Raw genomic sequence first — 25,195 nt, forward strand, 5'->3', positions numbered from 1 at the left:
AAACATCCTTCTGTTACATTTTACAGATGGTAGTTAATAACATGAGATAGAACTAACGTATTTCATACCGGCTTTCATTCTGATTCTATCTACAAGGAATTGTTAGGTATGAGAGATGAAAAAGGATAGCAAATCACTTAATTTGTACTCCAGCCCACACAAGTGTCTTCTCCAAAGTGCCAATTAGTGCCTTGCTCTAGAACAGCTAGATTTGCAGCACTTCCCTTTAGGGATATTTGGCTGATAACCTTCAGATCTTCAGATTTTTTTCGGTGTTATTCAGTAATATTATTTCTAACTTATTCCTGTAACTCAGATGTTCTGAAATCCTCCTTAAGTCAAGCTAGATTTCTTCAACTTTATGTTGTTTCATTTTTCCAATCTGATTCATTAGTTGCTTGTCTGCCATGTTTGAAATAGATTCAGCTAATAGTACTCTCTGTTCTGGGGGAAGTACACTCAAACAGAAAAGCTATAGTCCCAAGGGTTCTCTCCTTCCCATGTCAGCACACTGTAAACCTGAAATCAGTCAGCAAAGAAAAAATTCACAGAACCACAGAATTTGCTGAGTTGGAAGGGACCCATCAGGATCATTAAGTCAAACTCCTAATCCTCCACAGGACACCCCAAGAGTCACCATGTGCCCCATTCTCCAGACACTTCTTGAGCTATGTCAAGCTTGGTGCTGTGACCACTTCCCTGGGGAACCTGTGCCTTCCCCTCCTCCTTCTTAGGCTATTATAGGGTTTGTGTGACTGCCAGCTGGTTCCTGGCAAAAGTGGTATCAGCTCGCAAGGGAAATTGCTCAGATACTGGGATTTTTCTGGTCCTAGTCCCATGAGGAATATTCTGCCTGTCCACCCTTTCTCAAAGCAACGGGTAGAGTATCAAAATCAAAACATGGGGAGTAGAAGCTGGCAACTCTGCCCTTTACTAATTGCTTCTAATGAAGTGTCCTCTATTTCCCATCTGGAGGGACCAGGCACCCTTATCCTATGGATGTGATGGTCAGGGAAAAAGAGAGTGTAAGAGCTGCCAAACCAGCAGGGTACCAGCAGCAGAATCCCTGTAAGAGAATGGCTTCCACAACCTAACAGGCTCTCCTGGAGCTCTTCCCTGAGCTACAAGGGAACATGGCTTCTTCCATTGCCTTTCCTACTTTCACAGGTTAAAAATGAGCTGCTTCTTTCCTGTTTCATTGCCCTAAGGAAGTTTCTTTCTTTCCAAGTTAATAGCATCCTTAAATATCTATTTTATTTCTTCTCTGCTCATGTGGTCCTGTGCTTTCTACTCCTGTGCTGGCCACAGTGTTCTTTTCACTAGGAAATCTTTCCATTTTCTCTCCACATGACTATGTCTTTTTTATGTTAATATACAATAGCTTTCTTTGATAGGTTAAGCAGTTTTATCTCAGCTGTCAAGGTAAAAGCAAGGGAATTATGGTTCCTCATATATATTCTTTTGGTACTACTTTAAATAATGTTTTTTTCTAACTAAGGGGAACTCTACTTGTATTTTTCAGTACAAGTTTATGTTTTTGAATTACTGCATAACATGCATATATCTTATAATATCTTAAATTCAAAGATATTAATGTGTCTTCATTTTTTTTCTAGACTACGGGATTTTCATTTGTTTGAGAAAAAAGTTCTCAGGCTTCTATGTCTGTCCACTCTTGGACACTACCATATATCTAGTACCATTTAGATATTATTTCTTTTTTTGTGTTATACTAATTCTTACTCGCCATTGAACTGTGAGTGGAATGAAATACCTTCTGTTATTCCTTGTCTGAATTCCTGAGATCCTGTCCACAACCCTGGCTGGGAGAGGGCGCTGGTGAGCTGCTGGCGAGTTGAGACTCCACCTTAGAAGAAGTGGGCTTGGGACACTCCTGCTGACCTTGTGGGGTGGGAGGTGGAGGAGTCAGGCAGCTGTCACTTTGCTGAGGTTGTGCATTAGCAGCTGGTGAATCATCATCCTGCTGGTCTTGAGTACTGGGAGGAACAGCTGAAGAGATAATGCCCTGAGGAGCAGCTGTTGAACCACTGTTGAGACAATTTATAACTTAGTTTGAAACATTAACATTAATGTGCAATTACTATTCTCAGTTTCTGAGCTGCAGAATTTGTTTATTAGCTAGTTAAATAGTTTTCTTCATTGTCACATTCCTCTTTTCCTTGTTTCACCTCAGCTTCCTGGATGTGAGATGGAAACTTGTCTGTCTTATTGGATTTGACTCCAAATTTCTTCTCTTGTACCATAATTGTAACCTGGGGAAAGGTGGAGGAGGTGGGTAAGGAAGAAATAGCTTCAAGGGAGGAGATAAAAGCTGCAGTATCACCAGTTTTTAAAGATAGGATCTTGTGTGTATAAGTGATTACTAAAGGTTCTGCACAACAGAATTTTCTCTCCCCTCTGTACTTCATCGCTGGAAAGTGGACTGAAGGAGTAACAGTGAGATTATAAGCACTTTTAAATTCTCTTATTTTTCTTACAAAGAATATGTGTGTCATCTGAGTTAAAAGAATTACCAAGTTATCTTGATTACTTACATGGTGCTTAACTGCTTTTACAGAGAGCAAATTCTTAACAGATGTAAAAAAAATCCATCAGCATGCATCAGCTCAAGAGACACTATTCAGGCAATATCTGAACTGATTACAATGGATGTTGGACTGGATTCTACATAAGCACTGATCAATAACAGACATAAAGATATTTTTAAATATCAAGTTTAAATTGGAAGGTCTATAGGCACTGCTAAATAACAGCACAGAATTGTTTTAGCATAGTCAAGGTCTTCTTATCAAGGCTTCAGGAATACTGTATACATGAGAAGACTCAGGAATTAGCAAAATTTATTGATCTATCTGATGAAGATAAAGATTTAAAATATTTAAGATTTAATACTTTTAAAGAAGATAAAGTCTGCGGTTTTGCACTTTTATTTTTCCTGCCTGCATAAAGGACAAGGAAAATTACTGCAGTAAATCATTGCATACTGTATGTTACAAATACAGAGGACCTTTGATTTACAAGGTCTTCTCATCTCTAGGAGAAAAGCATTAATGTAGTAAACTTTATTTTTGCCAGGCTGGTGCATTTGTTTATTGTTTCCAGATGGAAAAACCTGTGTATGTGGATTTTTCCAAAAGATATTCTGTATTTCTCAACTAGTATTTCACAGACCACTTGTGGTCCATGTAGTACTACCAGGCGGCTTAGAGAGGAATTTTAGAAGCAAAGCACTGCTACTTTTCAAACAATTGTGTCATAACAGTCAAATACCTTGGCGTGGTTTTATTTGTTGGTTGTTTTTTGGTTTTGGGAGTGGGTGTTTTTTTGTTTGTTTTTGGTTTTGTTGTTTTTTGTTTGGGTTTTTTTTTGTTAAGAAGTGTCTTACACTTAGTTGCAAATACAGATTTTAAAAACATGCAGGAGATAAGTGGGAAGAGGAACAAAAATGAAGAGGAAAAATGTTACTCCAATATAGAAAGTCAAAGGACCAATCTCTTTTCCCTTTCACTCTATTTTAATCTCTTGTCCTGTTCCTTGTTCATCTCTTATCATGTTCTTGAGGAGAGGCTGAGAGAGCTGGGTCTGTTTAGCCTCAAGAAGGCTCAACTTACAGAGGCACATGGATCTTATCTATGTGCACTAATGCCTGATGGGAGAGTGTAAAGAAGATGGAGGCTCTTTCCAGTGGTGCCCAGCGGCAGAACAGGAGGCAATGGGCAGAAATGGAAACACAGGATGTCCCACCTGAACATCAGGAAACACTGTGAGGGTGACGGAGCAGTGGCGCAGAGAGGTGGTGGAGTCTCTGTCTTTGGGGATACTCAACTGAGCTGTACATGGCTCTGAGCAAGCTGGTCTATGTGAGCCTGCTTGGAGCAGCAGGGGCTGGACTAGCCAAGCTACAGATGTCCCTTCCAGCTCAACCATTCTGTGGTATGTACATTTGGTACATGTGGAAACAGTACTGTGCAAATAGCTGACTTCACTGACAATAGGCATGAGTTTATTTTATATTAGTTTCATTCATAAGCTCAAAATGCCCGTAATAAGTTACATGTTATTTAATATTTCCTCTGACCCAACAATTCAGACTCTCCTAGCAGTAAAAGATTGCCATCTTAGCTCTCCTACAGTACTCTTATCAACACGTACCAAAGATGTGTGATTTTCCTTATATTTACTTGTGGGTTAATTGGGGCACAACAGGTGACATGAAAGTGGAATCGACTGGTCTCTGGTGAGCCAGACAATAATAAGGAAGGTAAATAATGCCAAATCTAAAATAGACATATTGAGCAAAGCAACTCCATGTGTTTACTTCTGTATTCTCTTCCTGCAATGTAATAGTCTTGTGCTTCTTTGTCTAGAATCAATAACTTTTTTGTGCAGTAATGTTAATCTGGACTTCTTCTGTATTATGTACTTTTTGTACAAGGTTATGAAAATATTTACTGACTTGGTAGTGCATATACCAAGTAGATAAATATGTATTGTCATTTGAATTTTAAGATTGCTTTTCGATTTTGTTACTATGGAGTAATACACAGAATTATGCATTGCTGGCATTTTTTAATTTGACTTACCAAAAGCTATGTTTCTGAAAAGCACCTGAGTTAAGATCTTTGCTTAAAATTGGCTTCTTGGTGCAATTGTTCAATTTTTGTCCCATCATTCGCCTAATTAAAGCATCATCTGTGTTTGGAAACAACTGCTTTGTGATTCCTGCAAAATAAAGAAATTACATATTTCAAGCCTCCCAATCAGGGAAACAAGAGAAGTGTAATCTAAAATATATTTCTTGCATCTTTTAAAGTTCCAGCTACTTCACCTTCCACTCTAGTTACTTCACTGTCTTTACAATCTCCTTCATAGATTTTGCACATGCCAGCTCTTGTTTCTTTGTCCCTTCCATATTGCTGTGCCTCTCTTGGCAGACTCAAAAAGAACTCCAGGGCCACAAGGGCTTCTGTAGTGAGTGATTTGTGCTTGCTGATCTTCTGTCCTTATGTTCTGTTCTTGATCTGTTCTTTTCCTATCCTCATCAGTCCTTATGCCTTTGAATCTTACTTTTTTTCCTATTAATTTTCATTTGCAGGTGATGTCACTTTTTCTAAAAATTTCCCTTCTGTTTTTCCTGGCTACATTTTTTTCAATGCAACAGTAACAGGACTCAACTTGAGGAATCGGATTCCTGCTCCCCTCTTTTCCATCATCTCCCCTCCCCTCGATTTCCCTGCCCTTTCATTTCATTTTATTTTGAAGTCCTACAGTTTCCATCTTCTTTAAATAATCTGATTTACTAACTCATTTTCTACAGTCCCAGAACTCCCAAGCTTCCTTCTAATCTTTCTTTTTCTCTTGTATAATGTTGACACTTTTCTGTTTGTATTCCAGTGTTCTCTTCTACCTTAACAGACTTCTTTGATTTCTCTATAGGCTTTGTCACTGAATTCTCCACAGCATGCTGTATTCCATGTCCTGATTACCTTCTCTGCTTCCCTTTTCAATTTCACCTACACCCTGGTAGGATTTAGAATCATAAAATCATTTAGATTGAAAAAGACCACTAGGATTGAGTCCAACCATCTTTCTCATGCCATTAAATCTTCTTCATTTTTTTCATATGTCATTCCAAAACTGTCTCATCTTACTGCCTCTAAACATATTTTTACCATCCTACACACTCTTTCCTTTTATCTCTCGACTTTGGGCCTTTTTCTCTAACTAGATTCTTAAGGAGAAAAGGTTTTTGCAACTGATGACTTTTGAAACTGCCGGCTAACTTCAACAAAACTGGATTAAAGTACAGGAACTGGAGCTAGGCTGAGAAGGGAACCAAGAAGACTGCAGAAGTCCAAGGGAATGGCAATGGGAGAGGGATTATAGTACAGGAATTAAGGCTGTGTTGTTCTAATATTCAGTTATAGGTGTGAATCCAATAAAAATTTGGTTTCATGTGCTCACAAAATACTGTTTTCTTTAAAGCTGCTACTTCCATCTGAAATTATTTTCTGTCCTATGAACCAAATATTTTCTGCCCTAAACCTCAGCATAGACCAAATTTTGTTTGCTTCTCTGATCACTATTTCTGTCTTCTATACAGTCTCATTTTGCCTCTAGCACTATTTAAAATGTCAGAATTCATAACATTCACTGATCTTCACAACACAGCAGACATAATTTAAAATTTGATCCAAGTGTGTCCTCTTTTTGCCTTCATCTGTTATCATGCTCCAAGTTGCAGGTTAACTTTGCAAGGGCTAAAAAAATTTACAGCATCACTGTGCCTGAGCAGTCACCTGAACAAAACCCACAGAATTCACACAATAGAAATACTACTACTTAGCATTTCACTGGCAGTATTTTTAACAGATGGTTTAAAAAAGCATGTAGCTGAAGGAAATAGGAAACAGCTCACCACCTGAGTAGACCAGCTGTTAAGCATGACAGCCCCTCCCTCAGAGAAAACCCCCCTGTCAAGTAAAAGCCACACTGAATAATGTTAACAAGTCATCACCTATGATTTCCTGAACTTCATTCTGATTCATAGCTGGTTTTGCCGCTTTATCCTTTGAAGAGGAGGACTTTGCACCTGTCAGGCTGTGTGTAGCCATGTATTCATGTGTATAAAGTGCTTGCATCAAGTCATTTATAAATTTTTGAGGTTTGCTCTTGTTACAAAGTGCAATCTGCCACTTTTCGATCTTGAACTGGAAAACAAAATTGGTCATAGGCATAACTATTGCAGTTCTCAAGAAATATTATATAATATTACCACTGAAATATCTTTTTCATTTTCTATTTTTAAACCACAATTTCAAAAGTAATCTCTGCAAACTGTGTGCTTGAGATAACACTACACTTGCATCCCGCTCAGCCTTTGGGACTATACACACAGCTTGATTGTTTGCCAGAAGGAAGCGTGGGGCCGAACAGGGATCCCAAGCATCCTAGCAAACCCTTCACCAGGGGATCCTTATACTCACTAGATGAGACAGGACATGTTCAGACATGGCAAAATCCTTTTGCTTGCACTCCATGCAGGCTGGCTGTGGTCCAGTTCTGGCATGGTTTCTGTACTGCCTTGGTAGCATGGCACTATGCCCAAACTAATATTCCTGCCTCCAAGCAGACATGCCCTAAGAACTGTGACATCTGGTCCTGGGCTTTGAGAGTGGCTTCTGCATGCAGCAGTGGTACAGCCCAAGAATTTGAACTCTCTTAATAGGCAATTTTGAGCTACCTCTACAAAATAAGGCAGGTTGCTTAGAAAAATTAGTCTTTTTATTTCTTTGAAGATGTTAGGTCAATTTTTGTGTACTGCAATATGCAGTCAAAACACACTTTGATAATTCTTAACAGATTTCTTTTAGCACCTCATGACAACACACACAAGAATGATTTGCATGGATTAGCATGACCCAGTGCATAAGAATGTTTATGTAAATTGTGAATGCAGAAGTTAAAATCATTCTTTTGGTTATATCTTCATTTTTTTAATGTACAGCCACCATGCTTTAGATTTCTCAGTTATGCTCTATTATAATTGCAGAGAACAGGGGAACTTCTTTACTCAGTATCTCTGTATACATGTATTTCTACTTAACTGCTGGCCAGTGTCTGGAACAGGAGCAGAAACATACCAGCCTTCGATTACAAATTAATGGCTTAAACAGACTGCTGGTATTCTTCTGAGATGATCTTTGAAATACTATCATTCCCCTTTGGCATCCAAACCATTAGGCTGGAAATTTTCCCTGGATCTTGGTATTTTCTTCATGCCCTTAGCCACAGATATGCAAGGTCACCCAAATTAAAGCAAGTTTAAGAGTGTACAGGACACTGAGTGAAACTTAATGCTTCTCATGGAAAGAGCATTCTGCACAAAACAAGCTCATTAGTCATGTTACCAATGCAATGATTACAAATTATTTTACTGATGCTTATTTTTTATATTTGTTATGCTATAGCAGTAAAGTTTAAACTGTATAAAGTTTTACGCCTGAAATTGTCTTTTAACTGACCTGCTTTTCAGTCTGTTGCTCCTCATCTTCCACATTCAGAGTTATTGGTGAGCTGGAGTTACTATGCATAGCTGCATAGGAATCTGCTAATGGATTGTGAGATGCCTTCCAAAGAGCATGTGGATGCAGACTGGACGTAGATGACGTCACTCCTCCTTTGAGCAGCGCTTCAGCCATCCCTACCAGCTCCTCAAAATGAGTGACTGCCTGTGGCAACACTGAAATCAGATGAAGAGTGAGGGGTAAAATAGTAATTGAAGCTTTCAGACTCCAATTACATAAGCAGGTATATTTTTGCAATTACATTCCTGTCATAATGTGAAAGACTCAAAGTAGTCAGCAAAGACATTTCAATATACTTTCTTCCTGTTCTCTCAAATGCTTTCCTGCCATTCTGCTGTCCCCACCCATGAAGATTTGGTCTCAGTTTCTAGAACAGATCAGTTCAGTGAAAGGTTAAGAGGAACTATTATGTTTATGCCCATCATGGCACAAAGCAGACCATTTCTTTTTTCTTTTTACAATCTCAAAATCTCTGCACGTCCGTAAAGCTATCGAATATGGGCTAAGTGATGTTTGATTTTTTTCTTTCTTCAAAGAAGTTACACATACTGCAGAGGCTTTTCCCTTTTTCTAATCTATAGAGAATATGTTTTAAATAACCTTTCCTCCAAGTAGTATTTTCAAATATAAGCTTTTATTGTGGCCATTAAGAAAAATCAATGCAGAGCAAAAAGGATGTAAGAGATGACATATCAGCAAGATAAAGCATCACTAAATTACAGAAAATACTGTAAAAGACTAATATAATTATTCAAGATGCCAGGCAAATGGACTTATATATGTGAGAAAAGTTGTCAGGCACTAAGAAACTGTTTACTATTAATATTTAAAAAGGTGGAGATTCAAACCAAGATGAATAACATAAGGAATGCAGTCAAGTGGGAAATGAAACTGATAAACAGTTGCAAAATCATCTGACAATATAAAAAAAACAGATACAAAGCTGTCTAGGGATGGTATGGTGTAGCTGGCAGGGAGTAAATTCTCTTTAAACCTTATTCATTCACTAATGGTTTGAAATTTTGGATTCAGTCTTGGCTGCCTCAGAGTAAGGGACAGGGCCAACTAAAAGGCACTTCAGAGATGATCACTAAGCGATGAAAGATTTATTTAGAAAGAACAAAATAGTTCATCTCTGAGAAAGAATTAAATTTGGTGTACCTGAAACTAACTCAGATGACCAATAATGAGGAATTACTGAAGTAATTAGAAATTAAGTAATTCCAGAATAAATAAAATATCAGGTGATCAAGAAAGAATGCTAATAAATAATGTTAGTTGGACTGGTCAGTGAAGTATCTGATCTTAGCCGATGCTTACACAGGATTCAGAAAGGTTCTCTTGGGAACAACTGGCAGGATTTAGACAGAGCTTTTTCATTTCTGACTCTATGATTGCATGGCCTCTGTGTAAGACAGTAAGTGCTGCTGGAATTAAATGTTGCCACGTATCACAGACTTTGATGCTAATGGTAGGCCTTGATCATGTCAGGTGCTTGAGCATCCGTAATTCCCACCTAAATGGATCTTATAAATCAAGCTTTTCCTGACCTTCAGGCTTTCCTCTTCATCAAAATAGTCCCGCCTTTACCTTGAAGCATCACCAGGGACTGCCTTAAGCGGCAGTTTTCTCTCATGGTATCTGTCAGCTTCCTCTTGAGACTTTTAATTTTGGCACATAGTTCTACCTTGGAGAGTTGAAATAAAGGCTCTTCATCATCACTGCTACCTTCACTGCATAGAAAGCTGCTTCCTGAATATGGTTCTCTCTGAAAAAAACCCCAAACAACTATGATATCTAGAGCAACAACAACATAAAATCAAAGCATCAAAAATAACATTAAAATATCTGGCTAAATCAAAAAATTCTCTTGTATAAACAGACTCAGTGCATTTTAATAAGAGCTGTTACCAAGCATAGATATTACTATTCCTATTAAAATTAAAAATGAAGGGTCAGTGTAATATGTAACTGTTAGGTACCTTTCTAGGTCTCTGTTCTCTATTCACCAATTTTCCAAAGTAGCACCTTTTAGAACTGTTAACTTCGCTACGACAAAAATCCTATGCCCCACTCAAAAAATACATTTCAGATTGCTTTTGCTTAATACATTAAAATTGCTGAAAATGGATGTTTACCTGTTTGTTAATTAAAGATGTTTCAAGCTGACTCAGGATGTTGGCAGGAGCAGATGCCTGCAATGATTTCTTTCTTTTTATATGTTTCATCATCTTCCCCTGTAAACAAGTGCATAATAGTGCCTTTGCATTCCTATAGAGCCTTCCATTACAGTATTTCATAATATACTATAAATTTTTATTCATCGTGCACTTGACATTCTTGGTTAGTATTTTTAAAAAATGTATTTGTAATTTCGTTAAATTTTATGTTTTCCTTCCCTGTATTTTGTCACTGCAGATCTCACCACAATGCACACCTCAGAAAACCTGATCCCTTCCCATTTTTATGCACTAGTCAAACTTCTGTCTTACGGGGGAAATGCAGTGGAGCTACAGAACATCAAATAACACTCGTCTTGAATAACACTTGTCTCTTGATATACAAAAGGACAAAATCTATTGGCCTAAATAATTACTCTGACAGGTTATTGTGCTGACGTACCATGTGAAGGCTGCCTATATTCCTACCTTTACTATATATGTTTTGTGTGTTATATCATGAAGAATCAATAGTTACAGTCTATTCCATTCCTTTATGGGCCTACCAATATCAGGCACATAAAGACAGAAACTCACCTTTTCTTTATCCAGGTCACTGTCCTCACTTTCTGAGAATATCATTTCTATCCTCTTCCTCTTCCCTTTTCCAAGGACTTGTATTTTTGTAATTTCATCTGCTTGCAATATCTTTTGCATCATTTCTACCAGCTCTTGGGGGTCATCTGAAGTGATGGAAAGGAAAAAGGTCAAAGCACAGGTAATCAGGCAACTATACCTTAAAAGCAGATTTCATATCAGACAAATGTTCTGGAACCACACTCACCACTCATGTACACAACTTTCACCAGATGCTTTTCTGTCTGTCTTTCTCCCACAGGCCAGTTTACTAGTACATGCTCATTAGGTTTCAGAAGTCTTTCTAGCTCATTGTCATCACAGGGAAGGTCCTGTATCCATGATGTCTCTCCAATTTGCAGTGAATTATCATTTACAAAATCAAACAGTGTGAATTTTTTCATTGTTAAGTGGCTTTCTTGTCACACAGATACTTCCTGAAGGACATAATGGGAAAAATAGTGGTTACTGTGTCATGCCACAGGGATGTCACTAGAACACTTTAAAAAGCCCCAAACAATCCTCCTTTTGCTGGATATTGGTAGTTACCTTGTATGAAAATATCCTAAGAAAGTGAAAACTAAACTAGCCCAGCAAAGAGTTATATCCCTCTTGAAAGATGGGAGATGGTCTGTTTAAAAACTGTACATCAGACAGTTGCCTCCAGAACTATACACAGAAAGAGTCCTGGCTCCCGTACTACTTCTGTGTTCAATCTATCTCTTGCTGGGATCTCTACTACTACTACATTTGTCTCAAGAAAATTTTTAGTCCAGCCTCTGACTAAAAGATACAGGTGTGATAAAAACTTTCCCTAGAATGAAGGAAAATACTAGCTATACATGCTATTAAGAGGGATGTATGATAATCATCTCACGGGCAGGAAGGCAATTGCAGCCACAGAAAACCAACCCAGAACTACCCAGGACAACTGAGTGGGTGAGGTATGACACATCCTGGCAGTGGAACACTTGATGTACAAAAGAACTGACAGGCTAAGGACTGGAAGAGAGCTGGGCTGCTTCACGAGGAATAACAGCAACAAGGAGAATTCAACTCCAAATATAGAGGTAAATAATTTGCTTCATAAAACAATACTTTTAAAGCAACGGGCCATTCTGGGCTTTTTAAAGCTCCAAAGTTCTATACCAGGAGAAGGGAGAAAGTCATACTTTGAGCTTTATTTTCCCTATTAGGCTGATAGTATTTCATGGAAGTGTGAAATGTAAACTCTACTGGAAATGTACAGTTCATTTAAGTGTTGTCATTATACTCAGAGAAGACATTTTCTACTTTAAAATTATTAAACCAATACACAGAAAATCTGATTTTGTCAAACCTGAATCTTCTTTCCAGCAAACATACGGTCAATTCATAAAGGTGAAATACTTTCATGGAGCTGAAAACTCATGAATTCCTAGATGTGACAGTGTGATTTGCGATTTACTTGGCCTCAATCAGTCAGAAGCAAATTTAGTGCCTCATGCAGAAGCTGTCAAAAAGGTAACTCAGAGCTAGAAAAGGAGAATTATGTGGGGCTATTATGTCAAAGTGAGAATATCTGGCTGCAGTGCTCTAAGAAGTATTGTCAATTTGTTTGCAAAAGCCCAGCTTGCCACTATTCCACATGTCTGTGCTACGCCCCAGCAGAGCTGGCTTTCCACACAGGGGTGAACTTGTTAATTTGTAAAAGACAGCTGCAGTCTTGTCAACATGTTTACTGATACAGTGGGACAAGCAGCATAAGAAATCACCATTAATAAGCGTACTAAATCATGCTTTTTTGCAGGATGTGTTGAGCGTGATGGCAGTAGTATTGTTAAGTATTGCCTCACTGGAGAAAGGAAACTGTGTTTGCAAGAATTTACATTAATTTTCTTTAAAGATCAGAAAACACCCATCCCATGCAAATTCTGGAAGAGGAAGCAGCCTGAATATCTCTGCCTAGCATGGCTCACCAGAGGCCTCATTCTGCTACTGATCCGTGCTGGATGGATCTTCATACCACAGACAGGGATCATTCAAATGAATAAACATATAGACAAAACAGAACCCAAAGGAGCAAAAGTTTCAGCACTGACCTCACTACAGGCTGGTGAGGTCCAAAAGGAAACTGCATGTGTGCCTAAGCAACAAACTACCAGATTTAAAACAGGTGATGTATGCAATCACACTAGGCATCAATATTCTTCCTTCTTTTTCAAAATGCCTTTGAATATATACTTCACTCATCTTAACATTCTTCATCTGCCTCAAACATATTGCTTCTGCCTCTGATCAACCCAGCACAATAATCTACACCACCTAGTTCTTTGATTCTCAAATGAAGTACGTTGATATTTTCCCCCCTGGCCTTGGCAGTTGTGAGCTATTTCTTTACCCTCCTAAAAGCCCACATAAGAGCAACAGAATTGCAGCAAAGTTAGAGCTGCCAATGTGCAAAGACTAACAGCTCACTGATTGACTTCTACATTTTTCGAATGTTTCCCTGCAGTCCTCTAACCGTCTGGTTTTTGTCTCTTATTTTGTATTGAGACAAATATTCTCTGAGCCATGGGACATTCTTGTGGTCTGAACTTGTACAGGGTTTGCAAGCCAGCCCAGGATTTCCAGAGGTACACTGAACACACAGCATGCAGGGCAAGTGATGATTCCCCACGGCACTAGGGCTGTCCATGTACACACTGTGCCAATATCACACATATCAGTACCAAGTCCAAGAGCTTTTGGAAGGTATCAGACTTGTCCACATTGTTAGATAGCTTAATGGAGTCAATGGACATGTGGACTTCTGGGTGATCAGAGCCCATGAGAATAGCCTGGTGCCACTGGTAGACACCATGAAGCACAGGGACAACAAAATATCTCACACAGTCTTTACACCAGGCAAGCACCTGGATCCATGAAAATCCATCCTGCCGCTCTAAGCTAAGGACAATTTTTACCATGGTCATGGGAGGAGTTGGAGCTCAGCAATCTATCTACATTATCTATAAAGCTCTTCTGAGCAGACAAGATTCTTGCCTATGGTTGGAGGGTGTACTAGTAAACAGCTAAACCAGTTTCACTAAGGGCCTTAACAGCTGCCATATTCTCTCAGCATGCTCAGAGAAATAAGGAATGCTCCTGCTGTTTATAAAGGGACCAAGGCAGGAAAGCAGTTGTGGGGCAGCAACAGCGGCTGGCCAGGCCCCCTTTTCTCTGCTGCAGCTCTACTGGGCATCAGCCCAACTGCTAGTGTTAAGGGCAAAATGATGAAATCATTACATTGCCAAACACAAGGAACAGAGTGCAGCAGTTGATTTTTAGTATTTTTATGTTATGGAGCAATGCCTTCAGCCCCTGCAGTAGACATTAATCAAACTACGTATTTTCACAGAATTTATTGTGACAATCCATGGGCCCTGGGGTAACACCTGACTGTCTGCTGGCATCATCTCTAGCCAGTGATTAAAGGGAATGGAAAGGTAGAACAAAATGTCACTAATAAGGGAGAGGAACAGTGAAACACTTCACTTTCTGGAAGAGAAGTCTTGCAGTGTTCTCTCACCCTTACCTCCCACAGGAGTCAATATGAACCTTGTCCGAGTCAGGACTGCTGGAGATGCTTCCCTCTAAAATGTTATTTGCCACAACAGATCAAAGGCAAAATATAACATATCATCAGAAAACAAAATAACCTGGGGACTAACCTTACCAAACTTTGACTGCCTTAAAAATGGGAGGTTGTCTACCCACATTTGGCTCAGTCACCAAAGAAAGGGAGGTGATTCATCTCACCCTATGACACGTGTCTGAAAGAGAGCAGATGACTTACTGTCTGGGAGAGCCTATTTCTCTCCACTGACTATTCAGTGACTACAGGGTAGGTATGTCTCCTCACAGATGCTGGCCTAGTCCAACCCTTCCTGTATTAGCTTTTCCTGGTTTTGAATAGATTTTGAATAGTCAGATGGATGGATTCCAGTAGACCAGCAGAAGCTATAGGGGACCAAAAGGATGGCATATGAAATCTGTTACAATGTATCTGGTTCTCTGTTTTAAATCTTTCTAACATAGCTCTGCAAGTCATCAAGTAAGATTTCTGACTCTGAATGCTTTGTTTATTTGGAGGATACATTATCATTCACAGGCATTACCCTGTATGCAGCTACTAACCACAGAGACAATTATATGACCTTTGAAAGCCACTTATGCTTTTGCAAGTTATTTAATTCTGCTAAATGCTCCATTTGAAAACACTAGTTACTGATTTGAGAAATACAGAAATGCAAATTTATGATTTTTCACTATTCTAGGTCATTTGTAGAAGGGAAAAAGAAAAAGGAAGGACCCATTTAATTTTAAAGTTCTGCAGAGGACTTAACATTAACTGGACTCTTAATTTTTACAAACACGTTAACACCTCACATACTGCATAAACCCTTTAAATTCGTACACATAATATTGTTACTAAGCAACACAAAAAGCCAGAACTAAACCAAAACAAAACAAAAACACCCAAAAAAACCCCAAACCACCAAAATGCAAAAAGGTCACTTAAAGACATATTTCACCCTTTGTCTGACATAGTCTGTTCCATTCAGCCAGAGAACTGGCAGATGGCATGCTAAGATCATTATTTTTTCTTTCAGTAAACACAGTGCAAAGGATTACAGGTTTGCAACATGAGATTGTATACTCACTTGATGTGTCTGATTCTGTTGGCTTAAAACAGGGCTTTGATTCGCTGGTTTCAGCAAATCAAGGAACCACGTACCACAACCACTTACCACAGATCCATCATTATGGTAAATTGTCAGACTTGCTATGGAGTTGCCTTAAGTTGGTGAAGAACTGATGGGACTGGTTGAGAAAAACATGAGATGACCCCTGTTTATCTTATAAGTGGCTCGAGCAAGGCGTAAGGACTGAATGATGCCTGGGGTGAAGCGGAGGCTTCCCATCCAGTGCTGTCTCAGAGAAGCACCAGAGAGAACCTGCACCTCTGTACCAGCCACCAACCTCCTCTCCACTGTGCATAACCAGCCTGGTTACAAATGTGGTCCTTTAAGGAGACAAGGATGTACTCAAAGATTCTCTAGCAAAGGTCAGACAGCATTTACACCTCAGCAGGTGGAGGAGGACTAAAGTGTTTATTCTACCTTTTGTGTCAACTATAAATTCTGACTGAAAGTAACCAAGACTGTCATTATGCCCTATTTGCATATTAACTTTCACATGCTAAGAATGCAAATCAAGAGAAATGAGAACATGCCTTACATGTACAGTCATAACCATCAAAATCCCATCTATAACATAAAAGAAGGGGGGTTTTTGGGCACAGAAAGAAAAAAAAAAGAGAGAGGGGGAAATACCTCTGTTTACTTGGGATTGGTTGATGGACTGACTGTCCTCATCCCCTGAAGGGATGCGTCTATATAAGCCTTGTGCCTCCAGAGCATTGTAAAGACCTGTGAATATTTATATATCTCTATCTATGTAATACTATTAGATCTGTTACTAGTACCTGCTGTAGTGACACTCTGTAGTTAGTGCAATCCTAACACCAGCAATCCTGAATCTGCTTTCCTGTTACTTCAGGGAACCGTATTCTTTGTGAATCTGGATTGTGAGATATCTGATTGAATTCAACAGATCTATAGTATTGAACTGGTAAACTGAACTATTTGCAAGTCTGTGATCATGCAAATTCTTATTGAACGCAACCAGGCTGGCAATGCTGAATCAGCTCTAATCAGAAGCCAAGCCCAGCTGCACCAAGCCCTCTGATTTCTAAGGACCAGGTGGAATGCAAGGGGGTTTATTGTGTGCCAAATTTCTATATCCTTAATGCAACACATACTAAAGCTAGTATTTTATTATGTACTAACATTTTATATTATCTGCCCTCTGAGCTCAGCCTTCAATAATCCCTGTTTTCCTTGGAAACAAAACAAACCAAAAACCAGCCATAACTGGTCTTTAAATTAATCTGCCTCATAAAAACCTATTTATTTCCAATTCAGAGTGATAAGTGGTAGTGACAGATTTGATTTGTGTTGTTTAGACCGTAACATTTTACATTGAACTTGTCAGGATATTAAATACAGTGCTGATGTAAAACTTGGGCTGCACTGGTGTCTCAAAATTCCCAATAGCAAGTGTATGATGGAAAACATGACCATATTTAAATAAGTTATATGCCCTGTTGTAGGTTCTAATCTTTTTCACCTGAAACCAGTGTAAGATTTACTAATGAATTCAGTGGAATTAGATGCTGTCAGAACACAGAAGTGTGTTACTGCTCAAAAGATTTACAGTGCAATATCTTAGTAATTTCTGGAGAAAGATGATTCAAAAGCACAAATCTGCTGCTTTCAGCTGAGAAATACAGAGTACAGGTTTTCCAGAATCATCAGTATCATCGTGTTCCAAATTCAGCTGGGAATCTGGGGGAGCATCTATCAGAACACCACTGCAACTCTTAAGACTATAAATGCACAGAAATGATCCCCCTTGCCTTCCACAGGAAGGATAAAACTATATGATGTTATTCCTGATATTCAAGAGGTCCCTCCCTTGGTGCAGATCACTATCTTGGTGTGACTTGCTGTGAAATAACCTGAGATACTTTTCTAAGAAGAGATGCTATTCATGGTAAAGCAACATCTCTGGCCTTATTTACCCAGATGGTCTCCTTGACTTTAAAGCCTCAGCAGCATTTACAACTCACAGGATTATGTGAAGAACTTGGCACAAACCTTGTACCACATTCTAAAATCTATTGAGTAATCCAAGGAATTCATGAAACCATTCTTATTTTTCCCAATAGTGCCCTCCATGCTAATTTTAGCAATCTGGGAGTTCTATAAAATAATATTAATATATTATATAAAATTATATAAAATATTAATATATTATTTTATAGATAATATGCCGAAATCCTTTGTAGGATTGTGCCTTAAATCAAAAGCTTGAAGAAACCTGTTGGAAAAGCTCTGATTTTTGCATCAAACTATTAATTTTATTTGTTAAATTCAGTGATAGGAAAGGCTGAATTATTAATTTTTAAGCAGGTATATATAGTATGTCTGGAAGTACCAAACTTTTGTATTAACCAATAATTTATTCAACTCTCAGTGAAATATGGCATTCATTTTAATGGATTTCAAGACAGCAAGCTAGCATCATTATTGGGTTTTCAGTACACGATTCAGTTCTAGATTAAGATCCTTACATTTATATGTCACTGGTGCACCAGGTGTCTTAAGCTACTACTGCAATAGCTGGAGATGCAGGGGTCAACTTGGCTTTCTAAACAGATGTCTAGCACCAGTGTTATTCTGCATGGCCTTCAGCTGCTACTCTAGAAGTACAAATCTCCCACAGGTCTTTTATCACAATTGTCATCCTTCTGGAGATGTCTCAGCCTTGAGCAACTCCAACAGTCTTAAGAGTCAAGCCCCCACTAAACACAATTAAAGCTTACTGGAGAGCAACGCAGCTTTATTCAAGTGCTGTAGGGTTCAATTCAATGGCCTAAAAATAAATGCATGGTGCAATCTTAGATACCATAAATTATTATGCCTGTCCTGCAACTGCCTCTTCTGATGGGCACAGAATTCCCACAGGGCTTAGACCCTCTTCCAGGCTTATGATGGTTGTTACTAACTCCAGGCACCTCAAATGGCACTAAACACAAATTCAGGGAAATTAATTGTTCTCTGGGTCTTGATGATTTACCTGATCTTAAACAGGCACGTAGATATCTCACATGCCTATAAATCACATACATTTATTTATCTGTATTTTATTCCCACACTCAGTGAAAGATTTGCATTAAGGTAACAAGATGCCAAATAACAAGATGCAGGAAGTTATCTAAATTCTACGTGACATATTAGTATCTTTATTAAATAGCTATTTCACAGCTGACAGATGGAAAACTAATACTCACTTCAATTTGCTTGCTTGTAAATGCCATGCACAACAAAATGTACTAATATACAGACCAAGACATAAATCCCTTTATTTATTGAACGGGATAAAATACCTACACTACAGGAGTTTGAATAACCCCAAGAAAGCTCTTTCCATGCAGGTTAATATTTCCAAACACTTAGAAGCAATAAGTAGCCTGGAAGGAGAAACAGTCAGCATGGCTGTAAAGTCAAACACTTGGCCATGCTCACTTATGACCTGGCTTGGGCAATCCAACACAACCCATCTTAACAGCTCTCAAATTAAAACCACTGAAGAATAGTGATGCATCATTTGTTTTGCTTAAAGATTTTTATGGGATCATTAGAGAAAGTTTGACCACATGCAGATCTGTGCTGAGGTGCAACAACTGTGTGCTTGCTCCACACAACAGCCCAAGCAGTCAATAACCTTTTCCTAAAAGGCTGAAAAAAATATTAAACATACTTTCCATATGCAACTAATGCACTTTCAAATTGGACTTATTTGAATAAACCCTCTGACAATCTGATATGAGAGGTTATAAGAGGATGCATCTTACTCTTTTTATAAGGTAGTAGAAGCTCTATCTTTCATTCTACCGCAAAGAGTTACTATTGGTGCTATTCACCCTTCAGCTCTTAAAAGCAAAGAAGTGAAATAGCAGCTAGAAAATTCCAGGCTTGATTTTTGGTCAGTATTGAATAACTTAGCATCTTTATTCTCTCTACTTGACTGGCTGTAATAGGTGAGTGATCATAGACAAGAAGACATGCCTGATTAATACTCAAAGTGCTTGTTCTTTTACTCCAAAGCTCTTCCCCAGTTGCTCTGGTTTTGCAGCATTTTGGTAGGTAGGAGGAGAAAAAAAATCTGCATTACTATTAAAGGTCATGAACTTTAATGACTAAAGGTCAAGAGACATCTATATTGTCCTCTTACTTCAGGGAATATGACTTCAACTAAGAGTAATTCTGCATGCACTTACGAGAATTGACAGCAAGGCATAATCCCTGCAAGGGTAAAAACCTCAAAACTTATTAGCACTATTTTTCCCTTCCTGTAAAATTAAATGTCTTTTTACTTTATGTAGTTCAACATAAGTTCACAAAGTAATATAATAGTGGAATGGCTAGTGTTGTATATCCATCTGAAACAATCCTTAAACAACTTTATTATATAGTTATAATACTAATTAAGTGCATTTCCCTCTGGGATGTAAGGCCACATACAGATTGACAACTGCTACTTTAAACACTGCCAAAAATGAATGCAGAGCAAATTTTACCCAAGGACAAAGGGGCACACTGCTGCTGTAAGAAAAAAAAGTGCCACAGGAGCTTCAGCAGTATATTTCCATCTAGGCTCAAGATCAGCCTCTCTGTCTACAAAGTCAATTTATGCCCACAGAATTCCTGCCAGCATTGTTCCAGCAACGCTGTAAGGCATGAGTGTACAGTTGTGTGGCTCATTATCCATTTGATTTACATTCAGTCTAATAAACAGAGGGAATTTAAATATGCAACTTGTGTGAGCTGATGAACCCACAAAATAAGGACAATTACCTCTACATACATAAAGCTGACAAGAATTTGGTTCTACGTGGTCGTCTATGACACCTGCAGATGGCAAAATGTTACAGTCATTGAAGGGTCTAATCCGGTCCAGCACTGGAATCACAGAGTTTGGTCTTGGGTAAATCATACAACCTTTATAATTCACCTTTTCTTTTCAGTGAATCTGAAATAATAATACATGAATTAATTTCAAGGATATTGTGAGAATTAACTAATGCTAGTGTGCTTTTTAACCATGCAAAGCACTGTATGGAGTAAACAATTTAACAAGTTTTGCAGAACAAAGATTTGCAATAACCTTGATGAATTTAGAACATATCATTTCACATAATGGATTTTTTTAATGGGTTGCCTACATCTAGCCAGGAAATGTTACTCTTTCAGCTGAAGAAAGTGCTTTATAAGGTTTAATCATCTACCAGAAACTCTCACAACATTTCCTATGGTATGTTTAAGGTGCTAGGAAGCACTGACAGTGTCATGCAGTCTGTGAGTAGAATATTAAGGGGGAAAGTAAATTATTTCATCATTTCATTACAGGAAGTTGGTAACACTCAGATACTATGATGTCTTCCATATTTACTTTGCTTGCCTCTTTGGTTTTTACTGTATTTACTTTGGTTCTTGTTTGATGAGGAAAAGCCCAAACACTTTCTTAGGAACTCTCAGATGATTAGAGAACCCTTCTAACCAGCTAAGTAGTCATTTAGGCAGAATATTTTACTCAATTATAATTAATTAGTACAAACACAGCCCTTAAAGCATACCTACATACCAGTGAAAAGAGATGATCTTACCCTTTCACTTAGCTACTCTTCTGAAATAATTTCATGTATCATCTCATACTCTTATGTCCACATCACCAGATCCAGCATGTGACCTTTTTCCCTCAGCTCACTGACACAGGGAGTCTTAGAGCTGCAAAATGAGGTCCACAAGGCCTCTGTCTGTAGGAGCAGAGGTGACTTCACAGAGCTGTGGAGTCTCCCTGAGTCTCACAGCTCACACTGGGGGAGGTCAGCAGACCTCTGCAGGCATGGCTTCTCCACCCAAAATGCCATCACATTTTCTTTTTGCAATTTTTTTTTGCCTTTCAGCCTAACCTATGGCATTCAACCAGAATTTTTAGTTTCTTTTAAAAGGTGTTGCTGAACATCACCTAAATTATCAAGGAATATGCACTGTCCCTGGGACTGTACTGCAATTCTGCAAGCAGGACAAGGGAAAGGGATGAAAGTATCCCCTCCTTCAGCCTTGCTGGGCGAGACTGCTAAGTCAGAACAGGCTATCATGAGAGACCTGAAAGAATATTTGAGGTCAACACTGCCTTGTCTACCTGCAGGAGGGCTGCTGCTGCTAGAGTATATCACCTGCTGAACTTTTACATTAAACTGCAGGAGTTTGACATGATTTTCATGTTGTTCCCCTACCTCACACAACTTGGGAAAATAGATAAACTGCATTCAAGAGTAACTGTAACCACAGAAACATCCTCCTGTCCCTTTCTACTTCCAAGCCTTTGCCAGTCACCTCTTCTTTGCAGGTCCTCTGAAGCAAACTCTCCTTTTTGATCCCTCTGCCCAAGTAATTATCACCACCTTCTCCATCAGCACTGCTCAAGTGAAAGGCTGCTTCCCACACTCCCACCAAAAGCTTCAGCTATGCAAGTGACTTTGTCACTGCTGTTTGTCTGTGATCCCCATCAAAACAAGCATCTGCAAGACATTACATCCCACCTGATCACATCTCTCCAAAAGTGCAGCCACATTATGTGCACTTTGAAATGGCAGCAGGACCCCTCACTTATTGCAGGATCAATAACCGCCTTCTCAGATTATAAAACATTTAATTCCATTTCTCAACAACCCTTCCATTCCACTCACTTATCACAGTTAGTCTCAAGACTTTGTTACCTTCTTTTACTTCTTCTCTTCAATAGCTTCACTTCCAGGATTTCCCTTCTGAGGTCAAATCTCAGATGAGAGGTTTTGTTTTAACCTTCTCTCTTCATTTCTTTTGTCTTCTCTGTTTATCATCCTTAAGATTTAGGAAAAGTTCCCTGAAAAACATTCTGTAAAGAATCTTAGATTAAAAGTGTGATATGTATAGAACTTCTCTTAAATTCTCTTTGTTAGTATTTGGGGGAAAAAATCTACCCACATATAATTTGCTTATTTTTAATGTGTAATAACTTTAGCAACTTACACTTTATTCACCATGGAAGTAATGTTTTAACCACAGTACCAAACCTTGCAATATTTAAAAAACACAGAGCAGTAATGAATATAAAGAAAGCCAGAGCATCAGTTCGGTGTACAAGTGAGACAGTTGACTCAAAAGCCTGGAGCAGAAGCTCTCAGAAAAATCACGCATGTCAGCATTTCTTGTACTAAACTGTACTCTCTTTTGCATTTGAAAAAAAAATAAGCAGCTGTCACGAAATTTATTATATCCTTTTGAAAAAACATTATTCTCAAGACACCAGTGAGCTCTAACTCTTAGAAGTGAAAAGCTATAAACCTTAAACTAAAAAGCTTTCACTAGAGATTTGCCTGTCAGATAATTTCTGTGCACTGTTACCTGAGAACAACGTGAAAAGAACTGTTCCCCCTCAATTCTCTGTAATTTACCATGCAGTAACTGCCATGCTACTTTCACTGTATCATCCCATTCTGAAACATAAATCAGTGCAGAGCTAAAGGTGTTGAAAAGTTTCCTGCTCCTGCAATATCCTGCAGCCTGGCACTGCAGCACGATGCCAGGAGCATCACACTGATTTGCTTCATGTTTCAGTGAGGTAACGTGGACCGTTTGAATAATCTCCAGGTAATCTGCATTAAAACCATTTTACTGCAGTGTACTGCGGTATTAGGAAAGATTTCAATATTGCACCACGTGATGCAACACAACCTTACAGCATTTGACAGTTTCTAGGCAGTGAAGGAAAGCTTCAATCTGTGGCTGCAATGTAGCAACTTCTGATTTTACAAAGTAATATGACAGACTATTTTGGCTCACTCTGTTGGTGCATAGCATGAAATGATACAAAATTCTTGGAATAAATTATGATAGACCTCAAAGCCAATTCTTTTTCTTTTTTTACTTACACCTTCCACCCCCCCCACCTCCCCCACCTGGTATCATGAGCATCTTTCAGTGATAACGGATTTCCTTAACCTTAAGAGTACAGTGAAGTGTTACAATGTTTTTAGCCCAGTGATAAATTAATTTTACTAATCTAGAGATTATTTTCCATTCCTTCTTTAAGCTACCACAGATACATTCCCCTCTCTGTCTTTCCAGCTTGCATATTTTTAGTTTAACTTAAATTTACACATAAGCTTTTCTGTAGCTTTATGTCAGTCATGTAAAGCAGCAACATTTCAATGTTTCTCCAATATTTACACAGACATTTTAATTATTTCTATGAAGTTTTGTAAATGTTCCTTAGATTTATGTGCTCACATCAAAGATGCATGAAAAGCACGAGTGTTACCTTGAATGAATGTTTTTTTCCCGGTAACACGAGCAAATGCAATATCGCAAAATGGTACCTGGCCATATATTCAGCAAGTGATTTTTTGTGCGTGTGTTTAGCAGTGTGATGGAGTTTAGAACCGCATTTTGAAACACCTCTGAAACAACCTGAAAGTCGGAGTATCACATCACCAACTAGAGAGGTAGCAACAGCGACATAGGTGAACTCTCGCTACCATCTGCATTAGCAACCCGCACATGGCAGGACTGCGATGTCGCCTGCGCTGCAGCAGCTGCGGCCGGCGCTGAGCGAAGGGCACGGGGCTGACATTGGCTGCAGCGCCTTGCAGCTTCCTGCAGTGCGAGGCTCCCCGCAGGTGCAGCTCCGCGCTGCTCCGCACAGCTCCGCACAGCTCCGCACAGCCCCGCGCTGCTCCGCACAGCCCCGCGCTGCTCCGCACAGCCCCGCGCTGCTCCGCACAGCCCCGCGCTGCTCCGCGCTGCTCCGCACAGCCCCGCACAGCCCCGCGCTGCTCCGCACAGCCCCGCGCTGCTCCGCACAGCCCCGCACAGCCCCGCGCTGCTCCGCACAGCCCCGCGCTGCTCCGCACAGCCCCGCACAGCCCCGCGCTGCTCCGCACAGCCCCGCGGAGAGCACGGCCGGGCGAGCGGCCACCCTGCCCCGACCCGCCTGCACCCGGCTGCCGACAAAACGCCGTCATCGGGACACAGGGCAGCACCGCACGAGAGCCCTAGTCACCTTGTCAGCATGGATCTCATTATCCTTCCCCAGTTCCTTGCCCCGCCACGAAAGCCTCGAACGACGCCTCGGGTCCAGGGTACGCCACAGACCCCTTCCTCTCACGGACTGCGCGGGCGCTCGCCGCTGTCACCACCCCGCGCCCCTCCGTCGCAGCCCCCCTTTTCCCACGGGGGGTCCCCCGGTACCTCGCAGCAGCCATTTTCCGCCTCCCTCCAGAGCAGCTCCAGCGGTGATGTCACCGGCCGAGTTCCCTCGGCGGCGGGATGCGCCGCTCGGCGTTCCTTCCTCCCTCCCGGCACCGGCGGCACCTTCTCCTTTTTCCTTCTCCTCCACCTCCTCCTCCTGCCGCCGCCCCGCCCCGCCGTGCCCGCGCCGGCTGCCATGCGGCGCCCAGCCCCGCCCCGCCCGCCGCTGCCCGCGGCGCTCCGGCTCTGCCCGCCGCGCTCCGCGCTCCCGGCAGCCGTGCGGGCACCGAGGGGCAGCCCCACCGCAACCATCGCCGCGGCGGCGGCTGCTGAGTCACGGCCTGAATCT

At 40.1% G+C, this 25,195-nt stretch overlaps 1 protein-coding gene and 1 long non-coding RNA gene across 4 annotated transcripts; one reads left to right on the top strand and one right to left on the bottom strand.

The window, feature by feature from the left end:
* Nucleotides 1–1,780: 1,780 nt before the first annotated feature.
* BEND6 (BEN domain containing 6) lies at nt 1,781–25,015 on the bottom strand. Of its 2 annotated transcripts, XM_085056600.1 has the most exons (10): nt 24,847–25,015; nt 22,335–22,492; nt 11,112–11,340; nt 10,865–11,010; nt 10,247–10,345; nt 9,699–9,876; nt 8,046–8,263; nt 6,539–6,731; nt 4,605–4,743; nt 1,781–2,048 (listed from the first exon to the last, which is right to left on the bottom strand). In XM_085056600.1, the coding sequence occupies exons 3-10, from the start codon at nt 11,305–11,307 to the stop codon at nt 1,781–1,783; spliced, it is 1,437 nt and encodes a 478-aa protein (XP_084912726.1). In that variant the 5' UTR covers nt 11,308–11,340; nt 22,335–22,492; nt 24,847–25,015. The 2 variants fall into 2 exon arrangements, with proteins under 2 accessions (XP_084912726.1, XP_084912727.1); XM_085056601.1 differs by lacking the exon at nt 10,247–10,345.
* On the top strand, nt 11,706–17,765 carry LOC146440172 (uncharacterized). Of its 2 annotated transcripts, none has more exons than XR_014851061.1 (3): nt 11,706–11,973; nt 12,260–13,058; nt 15,202–17,765. It is a non-coding gene; the product is annotated as an uncharacterized LOC146440172 (long non-coding RNA). The 2 variants fall into 2 exon arrangements; XR_014851060.1 differs by having other exon boundaries at nt 12,260–12,406; nt 12,693–17,765.
* Nucleotides 25,016–25,195: the final 180 nt, after the last annotated feature.

Source organism: Lichenostomus cassidix, chromosome 3 (assembly GCF_008360975.1).
Source record: "Lichenostomus cassidix isolate B80296 chromosome 3, HeHo_3.0, whole genome shotgun sequence".
Taxonomy (NCBI): domain Eukaryota; kingdom Metazoa; phylum Chordata; class Aves; order Passeriformes; family Meliphagidae; genus Lichenostomus; species Lichenostomus cassidix.